The 16,933-nt window shown below is 34.5% G+C and overlaps 2 protein-coding genes across 2 annotated transcripts; both read left to right on the forward strand.

Moving 5' to 3' along the window:
- The first annotated feature begins 1,753 nt into the window (after positions 1–1,753).
- LOC130967795 (uncharacterized) lies at positions 1,754–4,317 on the forward strand. Its single transcript, XM_057892807.1, has one exon. It carries the CDS (start codon positions 2,112–2,114, stop codon positions 3,798–3,800), a length of 1,689 nt encoding a protein of 562 aa, XP_057748790.1. The 5' UTR covers positions 1,754–2,111; the 3' UTR covers positions 3,801–4,317.
- Positions 4,318–5,021: 704 nt separating this feature from the next.
- LOC130965897 (uncharacterized) lies at positions 5,022–6,390 on the forward strand. Its single transcript, XM_057890656.1, has 5 exons — positions 5,022–5,468; positions 5,511–5,756; positions 5,843–5,846; positions 5,990–6,139; positions 6,248–6,390. The coding sequence occupies exons 1-5, from the start codon at positions 5,022–5,024 to the stop codon at positions 6,388–6,390; spliced, it is 990 nt and encodes a 329-aa protein (XP_057746639.1).
- Positions 6,391–16,933: the final 10,543 nt, after the last annotated feature.

Genomic DNA, 16,933 nt, shown 5'->3' on the forward strand with positions numbered 1-16,933 from the left:
CAGCGATTACCAACCAAAAATTGAACAACTTCACCCACTTACCTTGGATGGTTAGGATTCTTCCGGTCATGATGTTCGTTGATTTTCCGCTGAACTGTTGACTAGCTGGCGGCTATTTCTTCAAGGTCGGATGCTCTGCTGCTCGGAGATGACGGGGCCCGCGCGAGGAGTACGCTGCAGATGCTCAATCGGCGGTGAGAGCTCCCTGGCGGCAGTTCTGGTCGGTGACGTCTCCCCCAGCGGCTCGATTGCAGTGACGACAGGATGTTCAGCGACGGCGCCGTACTTGAAGGCAACGAAGAGGTCGCTTGCGTTCACTGGTGACCTTCCTAGATTGCAGGTTTTGGGACTCAGGGTTTTAGCGCCGTAGCGGGTCTCTGCAACGATTTGGGAGTGTTTTGGTGGGGGAGGAGAAACGGCAAAAAAAATATTGGAGATTTGGACAAAAAGTGGAAATAGCATAAATTTAGTGGTGTGTTAAACTAAATAGCCATAATAAAATTATGATTAATTTTCTCTTTTAATTTTAATTGAGCCTAATAAAAAATTCATATATACATATTTCATTGTCTCTCTAGGAGAACTCAAAACATATATATATATATATATATATATATATATATATATATATATGTGTGTGTGTGTGTGTAAAATTAATAATTATCTACTGGATATTATGTTAATATTACCATTTATTTATTATAAATAACATTAAAAATTGGACTAAAAATTAAAAAGCAAAATTTTTTAAAAAGCAAAATTTTTAGAATAGTCAATGTAAATTTAATATTTGAGTAAGAATCTATTTTTTATAAATACAAGATAAATTTTATTGTTTTATAGATAATTTTATTAATATTTTCAATTTTTATGGTAAAAAAAAAAGTAGTTTATTATCTATAATTTACCTCCGCTCTCCTTCTGGTTCTGGCAGTACAACAGTACTGATCTGAATATCTGATGCTCTGCATAGGACTCGTGCACACTGGTGCATGATCCTTTCTTTTGTGCAGACACGAAAGATGAACTTCGGGATTTGGATACTTCAATGTCAAGCATATGTATCATGGTTTCTCTAAAGCAAGGGTATTATTGTTATTTGACATGCAAACAATTATTTACCAGCTGTGATGACCAGTAAGCAGTTCCCAGACCCTACTTTCTTCGTACATATATATTTTGGCATGAAGTTTTTAAAAATTACAATCACATTAAATTACACATACAAAAAAAAAAAAAAACATATTTCTGTTAGTGTGCTGTATTTATAATAGAATCTTTTCTAGGTTATTATGTGAGTAAACTATTTGATGTCTATGAGTTTGCATTTATCAAAATAATTCTTATAACTGAAAAATATAAGTTAAATTAATTTTTTTTTAGTTTTTTAAGAAATTAATTTAACTTATGTTAAATAATTAATTTAACACATTTAATTTATAAAAAACCTTAGACTAAAACAATTCATGACTTCTCTTGTGATGTTTAGAGCAAGCATTAGTCCAATTCTTTTCTTTCTCCCTCTCCTTAGTTTTAGTTGCATTGGAAAAATGAAAATGATTTTTGCACATGAACATGTATCTTCTTTGATTAATATACTTTGAACATGAAAACGTTGAGAGACACAAAGGAGACACAACACGTTAATGCACTGATACAGTGATATATTTTACAGTGGAGTTTCAAAATTTTAAAATAAAAAACAACAGACAGTATTTTGTCATGTTCCATTCAGCTGTTCTCTCATCACTCTCTCTCTCTCTATCAAATGATGCCCTACAACTAAGCAAAGGCTTTCATTCATTTGTCAGTTTTCTTTTCTGTTCAAAGCCTTATTGACTGAGTGAGTGATGACCTAGCTAGCGAGCTTAGGATCCCCCAACAAAACTCGTTCCCGTCTATCATTCACGCACTCCACTTTCAATGTCCACATTTCATAGTTGACTGCATTCGTTGAAACTAGAAAGCCAAGAAGAAAAACCACAATGGCCATAGAGAACCCCACCCATACCCCAATGCACCACAAGTAGCTTCAAGAATCAAGATACAGCACCCGAAACCGGATCACATCATCTAGCTCCATTCTCCTCTCATCATTTTATTCCAAATCTATGAAGCTCTCTTCAAAATCCATTCTCAGCCCAAGCCATAGCAAAGACGCACCTCACTTAACGAGAAAGCTAGCAAGCAGTGGCAGCACCAAAGGTGGTGGCGGCGGCAGCCAGGCCTCACCGAACCCAGCGATGTTCCGATCCGGTGGTAGAAAGCGAGGACCGGGATACGTAAACCCAGAGCCTTCATCCCCGAAGGTCACATGCATTGGACAAGTGAGAGTGTTGAAACAGGGGAAGAAGATGAGAGGGAGATCTAAGAGAAGAGGAGGCGGAGGAGGAGAAGCGAGCTTCAGGAGCAGAGGCGAACAAAGCTTTCACGGTGGAGATCTCAACCGACAGAAGTCGCAAAGAAGTCAGAGCTTACAGCAGGAGTGTTTGTCTCAACGGAACCAACGATGGGTTCACGTTCCTTCAGCAATATGCGAAGCTCTGAGAGCGTTTGGTTCTGAATTCAGCTGCTTCTTCAGTTGCAGGTCTTCTTGCGGGAGGGAAAAACATTCGGCCAAGGCAGAAGAAGAAGGGGCAGCAGTTGGAAGTTGGCTGGTGACTCTTCAAGAAGGGAGTGATCCCCATAAGGGAAGGGAGATTGAACTTATAATGGGAGGTAGTGAAGAAGATGAAACCCAAGGAGACAACAATAACAGCCCTGAGAGAAGCAACAGAAGGAGGAGGCACGTGTTTGAAGACATTGACATCGATATAGACAATCTCAAGAGTGAGGAGGAAGAGAAAGCTAGAGTTAGCATATGCATCCCTCCAAAGAATGCTCTGTTGTTGATGAGGTGCAGATCTGACCCTGTCAAAATGGCTGCCCTCGCTAACAGGTTTTGGGAGCCAAGTGTTCAGGCAACACAAGAAGAAAGAGAAGCTGAAGAGGCCCAAATGCAAATGGAAGAGGACTCTAACAAGGAAGTGGAAAAGAATTACAATGTTGCGATTCATGATGAGAGTGGAAAAAGTACACTTGCTTTTGTTAGTAAAGAAGAAACAGAGGCAGCAAATAATGAAGGCAATCAAGTGGTCATCGAAGAAGCGAAAGGAGATGTTGAAAAAGAAGAGGAAGCTATTGGAGAAGTGACTAATTATGGTGAGGAAAACGACGTCGCACAGAGATCTGAGCTTTCTTCAACTACTGCACACTCTGCACCTTCAGGAATTGATGATGCCAAAGGGTCAACAGTGAAAATGACTTCAGAGGAGAAACCCGTGGAAGAAGAAAATAGGTCAAAGGAGAGAGAAAGTGGAGCATTACCAGAATGCTTGCTTTTGATGATGTGCGAACCCAAGCTGTCAATGGAGGTTTCCAGGGAGACGTGGATCTGTACCGCCGACTTCGTACGGTGGCTGCCGCCGAGGCCAGCGGCGAAATCCAGTGGAGGAGATCGTCAACACAAGAAGCGGATGGCCGCCGTGGACAACAAGCCGCCGCCTCCGCCGACGGCGGCTGTTCAGCCGCAGCAGGTGCAACCGGGGAGGTCATCGTTCTCGTTTCCGGCCGCCGCTGTGGCGTCGGCGGTAGGGACAAATGCAGGAGAGGGTTCGGCTCTAAAGCGGTGCAAGTCGGAGCCGAGAAGGTCAGCGGCTAAGCTAGCTCCGGAAGCGTGTTCGTGGAACAATAGGAAGCTGACGGAGCCACATCCTCCAGCACCGGTTGGAGTTGGCGGCGCAGCGGGGGTTGGATTTTGATCTCAATTTTTCTTTTCCTTTGCTTTCTTTTCTTTTCTTTTTTTTTTTTTCCAATCTCTCTACGTCAACAAAATAATGTAATTGTTATGATCTGTATATTATTGCAAAACTTTCTCTCTTCTCCTTTCTCTGCCATTTTTGTCAATCTGTGATTTTTGTAATTTTTTTCCACCTCCTTCCTAAGAATATTGCTTTTCAAATCATTCCCCAAAAAACATGGAGGTAGAACCACGACACCAAATTCTGTCTCTCTTTTGCTAATTTATTGAATATTGTAGTTTTTTTTACCTGGGCTTTATTGGTAGCTAGTCAGTTTACTTAGGGTGATAGATCTTATGATGGGAAACTAATAAGGGAAAGGTTAGATTGGAGGATTAGTCTCTAGAGAATGGATAAGTACTCATTCAAATACCACTGTCTATCACTTAGAGAGTGAGTGTTAGCTACCCGGAGGTGGTGTGACCTGAGAGATGGTGTGAGTTAGAGGATGTTAATGAAATTGTCACAGAAGTTTGGTCACAACAGACTGAAGGTTTAACAATGTACAGAATACCAGTTTCATGGCAGCAATCACACATGACTAAAGTTTACCTATTGAAGCTCTAAAAGAAAAACTACGTTTACCAAATGAGAGTTTAGTTCCAGCTTTTAATGATGCTCTGTGCTGAATTGAACGAATCATCATTTCAAGGCGTGCTGACGAAGAATATTCGAAAATTAAATCCATGACGAAATGGTTATATTTTGGGGATAGGAATTCGGCTTTCGTTCTTGCATGAAAAGTGTAGCCAGCGTTGCAAACAAAACAGAATATGAAAACTAGACGATGGAAATGGGGATTTTTTTGTTTAAATTAAATAAATATAGTATTTACCAAAATAAATAAACGTTGAAAAAATTATCAAAATATATCCTCAGTCATATTTTGGGTACTGAAAATCATTTTTTTAAAATGATCACATCTCGGGTGCACTGCTGTGATAGGGTGTTTGCGAACTATATCTCAAGTGCAACTGTGATATGAACATAAGCATATCTTGGATATACTGCACTCGAAATATGCACGTTTTCTTATTCGAGTCAGTGCATCAGAGATAAGGGGAAAGATCCAAATGCCCCCAACAGCATCCGAGATATAGTCAAGATTATAATTAGGGTCTCAGCATTCAGGATATGTGTATTATAGTATAGATGTTTCTCCTGTATGCGCTAAAGACGGTCATGCTGAGTAATATGGGAGGAGTAGGATCAAAGGAGGTTGGGAGGATTGCACATAGATTTCTATATGCGCTTTCGAACAATGAATTTACGAACCGGTTATTCTGGATAGATGGGGATCAGCATGTGAGAGTAATGTTCGACCTACATGCACGACTGATGTCCCAACATGTGATGGAGTTGTATGCTACGGTCCGTTATGTAGTTGTTGGGGGTGGGCCGTCTCCTTCAGCTCCTAAAGTCGTGCCACTCGAGGCGACACCGATCCACTATGCCCAGCCTCATGATAGTGCCGACGATTCCGACAGTGAGGACGATTCAACCTATGTTGTCGGATCCGGGTCGTCAAGCGACATAGTGTCAGAAGATGAGTTTGTGCCAGAGACTCCCAATGGCAGTGTTGGTAGGTTTCTGCTGTCTCCCCCTTTGGCCATTGCTCAACTGTCAGATGTTCCTAGCCATTATCACATGTTGAACTTGGATGCAATATAGCCGGACGATCTTTTGAACACTGGGGACGGGAAAGATTACAACACGAATGGTGGGGGGAAATTTCAAATTGGGCATAGGTTCAGCAATCGAGAAGCAGTTCTAATGGCGGTAAAGAACTACAATATTCGACGGAATGTAGAGTACAGAGTGCTGGTGTCAGATAGGCTTAAATATCACTGTCGATGCATTCACCAATGGTTGTCCATGGAGTTTTCGTGTAGCATTATGACAGAACTTAAATTACTAGTATATTTTACGTTATATTGTGGATGCATTAGACTCTATAAGTTAGTTTTCTGTTTAGCATGTTGATATTGGAGCAAAATTCGCAGGGAGGTACGTCGGTTCAGTGGATCTCATACCTGTCTGGCACTAATCATGTCTTAGGACCATGCGCAAATGGATAATGGTTTGATTTGCAAGGTCGTGTTATCTATAATAAAGACTGATCTGTCGGTGTGTATTCCAATGTTGCAAAGTGCTGTCCATCAGAGTTACCATTTTAAGCCCTCGTATCGAAAGGTGTGGATGGCAAAGCAAAAAGACGATTGTTAAGTTCTATGGCGACTGGGAAGAGTCATACAATAGGATTCCAACACTCTTACAAGCTTTGCAGCAGTGCCTCCCAGGTACGATACACAAATGCATTTTTGTCCTTTATTACAACGGGAATATAGTTGACGGAGAGTGGAGTCAATTTGATAAGGTTTTCTAGGCATTTCCTCCATGTATTGAAGCATTTAAGCATTGCAAGCCGTTTTTATTAGTGGACAGAACACATTTGTACGGCAAGTACGGGGGCGACTGGTACTTCAATGCTTTGGGTACACTATCCTATGAGATGGTTGATTGGGCTCTTCGTTTTTGGAAGAATTTGTGATAGCAACATTGCGACGAAGGTCGTCGGTATGGTCACATGACGACGAACCTATCGGAGTGTATAAATGCTGTGTTGAAGAGAACGAAGAATCTTCCAATGGCAGTAATTGTTCAGACAACGTATGAGAGATTGCAACACTTCTTCGTGCGCAGAGGACGTGAAACACATGCTCAGTTACAGGGTGGACAGATATACTCACAACAGTTGTTGGCAGCTATAAATAAGAAGAGAGAGAGTCTGCCGATGTTGTGAGTCACCATTGTGATTGCAGGACATCCGTTTTTAGCGTGGAAGAGATGAAGCCGGTGGATAGTTGGTCACAAACTTCATATTGGGTTCATCTAACTGAGCGTACATGCGACTGCGACCTGTTCCAGTTATTGCATTACCCATGTCGACATGCCCTGGCGACATGTGTAGCTGCGAGTATCGAGTGGGGTCATTTCATGGCCCCGTGTACACGATGGACTATGTATTCAAGGTATACGAGAGGGAGTTTCCGCCGATACCAGACGAAAAAATGTAGCCTCCATGGTATGGTGCACGCTTGAAGCCCAACTCAGCCATGAGGAGGAAGGCATTGAAAAGTCCGGTATCCACACGGATCCGGAATGAGATGGATGCCATTGAGCGTACGGAGAAGAGATGTGGGCTCTGCTGCGGAGAGGGCCACACCAGATGTGGATGTCCCAATGCACCCCACTCGGATCCATGACGACGCATGCAGTTTAGGGTTTAGGCCTTTTTGTTCCAATGTTGTCACTTTGATGTAGTGATTGTTATTAAATGTGTTTAATGTGTAATAAGCATAATTTCTGTATAACTAGTTACTTTCAATGTTACGGGCCTATTTTTCATCTACAACATTACAATATTTTCATAAAAAAGCATACACCAAAATGGGTAAACAAATAGAGGACAAGTCTGGTAATACCCTGGAACTTTCCCCTTATATTGGATGCACTGAGCTGAATCAAAAAACGCGCATATCTCAGGTGCAGTGTATCCGAGATATGCTTATGTTCATAACACAGTTGCACCCATGATATGGTTCGTAGACACCCTATCACAGCAAGAGGTCAGTGCACCCGAGATGTGGTCATTTTGGAGAATGACCTTCAATACCCGAAATGTGACTGCGGATGTATTTTAGTAATTTTTTCAACGTTTATTTATTTTGGTAAATACTATATTTATTTAAGTTAAATAAAAATATCTTGAAAATACAGGCTGGGCATCGCAATTAAGGGCTACATGCTAAACTTTTAGAGAATTTTCATATCAGCAAATCCCCGATTTATGCAACTGATATATTCTAGAAATACAAATAAAAATTTCAACCAGCCAGAACTCAGAACTTACATTTTAGATGTTATGAATCTATGATAGAAAAACATAATATTTAAAATTAGTCATGATAAATATATATTAAAATTAACTATTAACATAATTATCTATTAACTATTTTTAATAACATATAAAATATATATTAAAAATAAATTAAATAATATATGTGACTGGTTTTAATGTATAAATAATATTTTTATTTAAATAGAAGCAAGTAGTGGACTTTTAATTTTAGTGTTGTGATCCCAAGGTGTTTTTTAACAATGTGAAAACTTGCATATTTTTTGTGTGGATACAATAAATCTGAAGGTCAGATTAGTGATTTTTTTAAATATACAAATCTGATCCTCAAATTTGTGTTTGAGTTGAAAAATTTTTTAAACATGCAAATTGGACCCTTCGTGATAGCAAGGAATACTGAATAATATAGAAATGTAATGATTAAAGTTGTAGCAGAAAAGTGTATAGATTATTATTGTTACTTAATGGAAATGGAAATAGATGGAAGAGAGAATGTCAAAGATAATTCCCTTTTCGAGTCAAGGATGAATTCGTTGAGTACTCCATGAGTACATATCACAATACATTCCTCTCTGTAACAGAATTGTTTCTTCTCTTCTATAAAATCCCTCTAACTAATTCTCCAGCTCAACCTTGAGAAATAATCCCCTATTTTGCACCCTATTTCTTACTTACTAACAAAATCCTTCATCCAAGATGAGAATTTTCTAGTTCTCATTGGTTTGGGCTCTGCGGTTTGCGGTGAGTTGGCTCAATTTTCTCAATTGTAGCCTGATCAATAATTGGGCTTATTGTAGAGCTATCAACTAGCCTACCTTCCAATACAACTTTGTCCTCAAGGTTGATCTCAGAAAACAACATCGTCATCTCCTCTAAGTCTTCCTATATGGTCTCGTCCCTGGAAGCCCCTTCCCAATCCACCGAGACTTGAGTTCGCACACCTTCATCAGAAGCCATGGAATGACTATCGAGGATGGCGACTGGACGTGGTTGCAGCAATGATGGGAGATTCAGCACCGTGGCTGGCTCAATTGGAGGCTCCCCGTGGAACTGCTTCAACACTGCAACATGGAATATTGGGTGCAAGGCACAGCCAGCCGGCAAGGCCAAATGGTACGCTACTTTTCCAATCTTCTGAGTAACTTGGAATGGACTGTAGAAACGCTTCTGTAATTTGTTGTGGGTATTGAGGGTTAGGGATTTCTAACGATAGGGACGAACATTCAACGATATCATCCAATTTGCCTCCAACATCATCATTATTGTTCCAATTCACATTTACACAATCTAATTTCACACAATTACTTACACAACCACTAATTTCACTATCCAATCTCATTTAATTAAAGGATTCACAAGGGTTATGAGTTCCTTACCATTACCCACAAGCAATTGGGCAAAATTTCGATAAATTTTCATTACCAGAAATCACCTAAACCATCAAAATAATTCAATTTTTCAATTCTCAAAACCTAACATTTTTGAAACTGAAGGGGGAGAAACTGGGAGCAAAAATTCAGTAGTCGTACCTCATGGTTAGAATTGTTTCGAAGAGGATTCCGAGACGAACATGTGGCTCCTGATGACTCGTCAATCGGAGTTCCGAATTGAAAGTTATGGTGAATTGAATTTGGGCAAGGGTTTGAGTCTCCCCCTTTTTCCCCACCATTCTGCACTCTCTCTCTCCCCCTTATCTATTTTTAATGAGCTGAAAGCTCATGGAAGGTGATTAAATAAGTTAGGCTTTAGGCCCAGATCAACTGGTTTGACTCGTTCGGCTCAATTTTAGGCCAAAACCTTTAAAGTTATTGTCAAAATTTATATTTTAATTATTTCTTCCATTCTAAACTATAAAATTTATTTTTTTTATTTCTTGAAATAATAATTAATTTATTGATTAATTATTCACTAATTACTCGGGGTTTACATATGTTGTGAATTGTGGTTGAAATGATGAGTTTGGATAGATAATTAGTGAGTTGTGATTGTTGTTGTGAATGGATATTTTGATGGCTTATGTCATATAAGTTGGAATTGGGTTGATTAGGCTTGAATAATTAGAAGGTGATTGAGTATTCATAATTGTGTGTTGATGGTGCCTAGTAATGGTTTGTGATGGTTTGGAATGAAGTAAATTAGAGAATTGTTAAAATGACATTACGTAGATTTTTGAGAAAAATAGAATTTTAACTAATTTTGATGGGCCATAACTTGGTTCTTGAACGTTGAATTCTTATGAAATCTATCTTAAATTAAAGCTAGTGAAAATATCTTTAAAACCGTCTAAGAAGGAAGGAAAATAGAATTTTATAGAGAAAGTTATGAACGTTTGAAAATGAATACAAAAATTTGAAATCTGAGATTATGCAGAAAACTAGCATTTTTGGCTTGCATGCGCACACATAGGGTTCTGCGTGCGCACCAATCAGGGCAAGTGTAAGTGCTCGTGCGTACGCACAAGGGTGTGCATATGTACACCAAGAAAGTTTTGCAAGTTATGCATACACACGAGGGTGATGCATACGTATGAGTCGGGAATTGCTTCTAGTATGTGCGTGCGCATAGAGGTATATACACGCACAGGTCCTGTTTTCTTGAAGAAACTATGTATTTAATTGTTTGCCTTTTTCGACAAGCTTGTAAATTCCTGTAAACCCCAAATGAAGTCCGATAGCTATTATTTAGGCTCTGAAAGAAATGTGGGTGAATTAAATGGAATTGATTACTGGCAAAGAATTGTGACTAATGAATTTAATGATTATGAACTTATTAAAGACATTACTGTTGACTGATTGAGATCTGAATAACTGAAATGACAAGGACTGTAGTGAATCCCGCTTGTACATTGATTTGAATTTTGTCCCGAGGAAGGACGATGGTTAATCCCACTTGTTCATGATTTTTCGAGTAAGGATGATAGTTAATCTCGCTTACTCGTGGTTTAATGTGATTGGCAAGGACAATAGTGAATCCCGCTTGCATATTTATTTGTGGAACCTTCAGCTAAGGACGGTGGTTAACTCCACTTACTTGAGTCAGGTTTTGGTAATATAACCGACGCGTGAGCTCATGGCCAGTAGGACATGCATACATCATGTGCATTTATCTGTTATTGTTTGGGTGTGTATATTGTACTTGAATTGTCCATGTGAATAACTCTGTTTAACTGTTAATTGTCGTATTTGTTATAATTGTTCTTGTTTGTATTTGAATCTTATTACTTGTGTTTGCTGCTATTAAACTAATTACTGAATTAAATACTGAACAACTGTGATACTTAAAAGAAAGATGCTGAGATATGTTGTGGAGAACCGAGGTTATGGACCACTGGTATAGTTGAAAACTTAGTATATTCTAGCCCTATTTGGTTTAATATAACCCTAGGCTTGAATTTTGGATGTTGGAGTTTAGGATTGCCTAGCGGGTTCATATAGTTTTACATCGTCTCTATTTGGAACTATTACCCTATTGAAAATCTTTTGAATTCTCACTCGTTGCCGATTTTGTTGATTTTCAGATATAGGACGTGATGCACCTCACTGAGTGTGCTAAATTTTCTTTAGAAAGCAAAGACTCCTTTTGTATTTTATATTTTGTGCTTAGTATATTTATTCTCTACTTTTGAATATGTACTTGTATATCTCTCTTAAAGTTTTATTTTGGAAAAATAGGATTATATTTTAGGTATACTTTTGGTTTGTAATACTTTTTAGTCAGCATTTCTACGCAAGTCGAGACTAGTTTGCTATGTATCTCCTTCTAAATCGTATATATATATATATATATATTTTGACTCTTTTATCTTTACTTTACGTGTGTGATGATAATTTATTGCTTTTGTTTTATTCTCTCTTTCACAATCTTCTAGTTAAATTATATTTTTTCGAATATTATGTATATACTTTTTCGTTTTAGATGTCGTAATATCTCACCACCTCTGATTTATGGCTATAGCGTAAAACTTTGTGTAGTATGGTGTTACATGTTGTATGTTTTGTATTTGATAATTCAAAGGAACTTTAACAAGAGACATGCAAAATAGACTGAGCTGCTTGATTATTCTCCATATATGGTTGAACAAGATAATGAGAACGTGGTTACTCATGAATTACTCAAAATATATGATTTAATCACTACTCATACTTTTAACTTGTTAGTATTTGAATATATGAAGAATTTTTATGCAACTAATTCTATTTTTTTTTTTTTGTATATATTGCTTGTGAGAATATTGATTTAAATGACCATAGCAAAATAAAAAGAATCTCAGATATATTTATATATTTTTGTTGACTTCAAAGAAGTAAGGATATTGAAAGAATTTATTTTGATTGCATTTATATAGGCAAGTTGAACTTCAAGCTCCATCAAATATACTGTTCATTCCTTTGCTTATTCTTACTCATAATTGAATGGATATTTTTATGGATTCTTACTTGACTTGCATAGGGTAAAAAAATGTAAATATATCATTATTCTTATTGTAGACAAATTTAGTATAATGGCAGATTTAATTGTATATCAAACTATTAAAGATTCTACACACATTATTGAGTTATTTTTCAAAGAAATTGATTATGTGCTAACTTATACTAGTTATTTGGATAATTATATTTTACATGTTAAAAGTATTTTAAATAATTTTTTGCCAAACATTGAACTTCTTTATAACTCTGAAATTTATAAATCTGTTGATTGTTATCCTTATGAATCTTTGAATGATTTTAACTATTTGACTATTTTGGATTTAATGCTTTTATCTTTGAGTAATGATATTAATTTAGATGGTAAAAATACGGTTAAAAAAGTTAAACTTATACATATAAAGACTCATAACATGGTTAAAAAGAAAGGCAATGCCACAATTCAATTAGCCAAAAAGATCCATTAAACATGGTCTTTGAATCAGGAGATTTGATTTGGATTCATTGGATAAAAAAGAAATTTTTTTATTTAGAGAAAAACTACAGCTAGAGAAGATGGTCTATTAAAAGTATTAGGGATTATTTGTGACAATTTTAACGAGATTAAATTTTTTTGTAAGTATTATAGTTCAGTTGTGTTCGTGTATCTAATTTTTTTTTGTTTTGATATATATGTAAATTTGAGGATAAAAAATTTTAAAAAAAAAATACGTGCTTAAAAAGACATTTTTATTATTCTAAATGTTGACTTTGAGAATCAAAAAGACCAAAAATTCGTCTCAAATATAATTGCATCAACTTAACGAAGAAGAAATATAAATTTTTTGGAATATAAATAACCATGAGGAATTTACTAAATTTAGACCATATCTAACTAAGCTTATTAGATTTAGTTCATATTCGAAAAGTATTTAAAGTGCAAGCATTCAAGTGGGAACATCTACATTATTGGATTATATCATAATTGAATTCGAATTTATTTAGTTAGATTTAAATTTGGTTTGTTGTTAGGATTTGTTAAAATATTTCATTTGTTTAGTAATATCTTTTGATGTTTAAAATTTAAATTAAATTTATTTTAAATTAATAATCATATTTTAGGTGTTTAATATTTAAATTAAATCAGATTTAATTTAATAAGATCAAATTTATTTTAAATTAGTTAGAGTTAATTTAATTTTGGAATCATATTTTTTATTTAATTTTTTATTTCATAGTTTTATTCTAGAAAAATTTAACCAACTTCTATGATAATTAATTAGGGTTTTATTTAAATAAGTTTGTAAGACATTTTATGCAATTTTTTTGAATAAATTTTATGGGTACTTTTATGTTTTTTTCTGTGTACGTGAGGTGAATAATTTGGTTTGCTTGTTGCATAAAAAAATTAAATAATCCAATCTAAGGTAATTATTAGTATTAGTTCTTTCAATTTTATCATTTTAATCTAAGTTGTCAATGACATCTTTTAAGGTCTAATAGAAAAAGTTCTTCTAATAACCTAAATTGCTAAGAACATATTTCTTAAGGATCTAATAAGAAGGTAAGACAACTATCCTTTATTTTTTGCTGTATATTTTATTTTTTGTTATTTTTTCTTATTAGACAATTAATTTGTGGCAAAAATACTATATTTGAAAATTAAAAATTTATTAACTTTTTTGTTTTATGTATATAATTATTTTGTATTTTTTTACATAATTATAAAAAATTTTGTATAATTTTTTTCTCCTTTTTAATAGTCTTAATATTTTGATTTAATAAATTATTAACACTTAAAAGTTAAAACAGTAGTAACGTGCATGCTGGGTTACTTGTTATCAATAATACCTAAATTAAAATTGGTGGTATACGAATGAGTTTAATATAAAATTAGAATCTGTCATGTTCATCAAAACACTTGATAAACCAATAACTGTACTGCCAGTAGTGCAATAATTATTCTAACACGAAATCAATGATTTTTGGTCAAAACACATATTGATCACTGGAAGAACAAGAGTGATCTTAAACGAAATGAGAGTATAATCTTTTGTTAAAGCAATAAACAACTAACTTGTAGTGTAAGTGATTTTATCATAAAATTAGAGTATAACTTTTTTGTCAAAATACTTATAAATCAGCTTTAATTTTGGAAGATCAAGATCAGAGTAATCCTAACAAGATATTCGAGTATTTTTTTTTATCATAGCACTAATGAACAATTACTTGATAATGCAAGAGTAATTTTAACATAAAATTGGAGTCTAAATTTTTTATCAAAACACTAATCCCATATTAATTAATAACTGGCTGTACAATAGCCTAACAATAAATTAGAAATTATTGTTTTTTGTCAAAATATCTATTAGCCACTAATTATCAGAACATGAGTGATCCTAACATGAAATTAGAATGTAACTCTTTTTTAATCGAAATACAAATGAATGACTAATTGACCGTGCAAAATTGATTTTAACTTAAATTTAAAATTTGATTTTTTTTTTTGTGAAATACTAATTCACCGATAGCTGACTTATCAAAAATAACTCTAACATGATATTCGAATTTAGAAGTACACATTTTTCAAAATACTAATAAATTTCTAGCAATATTTTGATCATTCTCAATAACATGATATTAGAATTACATATTTTTAAAATACTAATAATTTTTTGCAATATTTTGATCATTCTTATACACATATATGTATATATAGTCATATATAAATTTTTATTATTATTATTATTATTATTATTATTATTATTATTATTATTATTATTAAGATACTGTTTTCAATATATAAGATTATAAGTACTATAGATATTATGATAAGATAAAATATTTTGAAAATAAAAATAGTATATTAATTATTATTAAAATTAAAGGCTCCACTTAATTTGACGAAAAATGGCAAAAAATGTTTTCAATCTAAAGTAAGTAATGCATGTCACTGTAACACGGCAAATGAAAATATAAATAATTTTTTGGACAAATCACTGTATTAAGTTATGGGGAGAAAATATTTACAGAAATCAGTCAAATTAAAAATTGGTTCATGAATCAACTAAAAGATATTTTTATATAGTTCGAATCTACCTAATTCGAACTGTATTTTCATATAATTCGAATAATACTGATTCGAATTACACACACGCATACATCCACTAATTTGAATCAATCTGATTCGAATTACACACATACAGTAATTCGAATCGATTCGAATTACACCCAAGCACGCATGTCTAAGTAATTCGAATCTGACTGATTCAAATTACTATTTTTTGGCTCTACTAGTAATTCGAATTGGGTGTTTCGAATTACACTTGTTTCGGCTATAAAAGGATTGTGACCTGACCAAGTGTAATTTGAAATACCCACATTCGAATTACTAGTAGAGCCAAAAAATGAGTAATTCGAATCGGTCAGATTCGAATTACTTAGGGACGCGTGCTTGGGTGTAATTCGAATTACCCTGATTCGAATTACTGTGTGAGTGTAATTCGAATCAGGTTGATTCGAATTAATAGGTGTACGCGTATGTGTAGTTTGAATCAGTATGATTCGAATTACATGTAAATAGAGTTCAAATTAGGTTGATTCGAACTATATAGAAATGTTTCTTGATTTATTCATGAATCAAGTTTTAATTTGACTGATCTGTATAAATATTTTCTCCCTATGACTTAATATAGTAATTTGTCCTAATTTTTTAAAATAAATAATTGATCTTGATTATATATTACGGAATTAGTAGAACGGTTAATATGTGTTTGAGAAAGATATTTTAAAATTGTTAATTAAAAAACTTATTTAAAAAATATAAAATATAAGTTTAAAAAAATATTATATATTTAATTAAAATTTTAAAATTAAAAAGAAATTGTCAAAATATCTATTAGCCACTAATTGACAGACAAAGTGATGTTTGTATTTTTTTTTTTTTTTCATTTATATTCTTCTTTTAATCTTCTTTGGGTGTGGGTGCAGGGTTACTAAACCTTCAAGAAATTTGTCATTATGGTAAAAACTTGAAATTCAATCTGTGTACTATGCTTTCCTCTTTCATTTTGGTTCCACCCTAATCCAGTAGTTCATATTGAAGATTTTTTTTTTGGTATTACATATTGAAGTTAATTAATTGGATAAATGTTCACTAACCTTCCAGGCCCACAAGTTGTTAAACATGTATAATATTTTCGACGTACCATTAAATTAGTCTTGTAGCCTAAAAGTTGGTACCATAATCCAACCCACTATCATATCTAAAATAATTTTCATAAAAATATTCATTACATTATAGAAAAGTATAGATGGAGAATAAAACGAGTAAACAATATTATTAATAGAATAAAAAAATTAATATTATAAATTAAATTATTAATTATTTTAATTTTAAATTTTAAAATTTAATAAATAAGAATTAAAAGTTACTCCCAATTTAAATTTAACTTTCTTCCTCTATTTGCCATTTTCGGTCATCCTCAAGCGCCACTTCACTTCTTCTCTCTTCGATCTTATGCCACCTAGCCTCCAGCTGACACTCCCATCCATCCGTTGACGCTGCCCAAATATCTCCGCGAATGTCCAATCACTATGTACGTCATCTTTTGCGCTGCCCATTCGCATGCCAACCGTACACCCCAGTCCGGCTTTTACAGCTCACCACCACCGTTGACAACAACAACCACCTCGATGCAAATGCATTGTTCAAAGTCATGTAGAATCTCCATTCTATTCTCGCCTCCGGACTTCAACCGCAAGATTTTATG

Source organism: Arachis stenosperma, chromosome 3 (assembly GCF_014773155.1).
Source record: "Arachis stenosperma cultivar V10309 chromosome 3, arast.V10309.gnm1.PFL2, whole genome shotgun sequence".
NCBI classification, from domain to species: domain Eukaryota; kingdom Viridiplantae; phylum Streptophyta; class Magnoliopsida; order Fabales; family Fabaceae; genus Arachis; species Arachis stenosperma.

Bases quoted from the DNA above. Each gene is read 5' to 3' on its own strand.
- LOC130967795 (XM_057892807.1), top strand. From the start codon at position 2,112: ATGAAGCTCTCTTCAAAATCCATTCTCAGCCCAAGCCATAGCAAAGAC.
- LOC130965897 (XM_057890656.1), top strand. From the start codon at position 5,022: ATGCTGAGTAATATGGGAGGAGTAGGATCAAAGGAGGTTGGGAGGATT. The intron at 5,469-5,510 runs GTTCCTAGCCAT...GATGCAATATAG, and splicing joins CCATTGCTCAACTGTCAGAT to CCGGACGATCTTTTGAACAC. The intron at 6,140-6,247 runs GTACGATACACA...CATGTATTGAAG, and splicing joins TTTGCAGCAGTGCCTCCCAG to CATTTAAGCATTGCAAGCCG.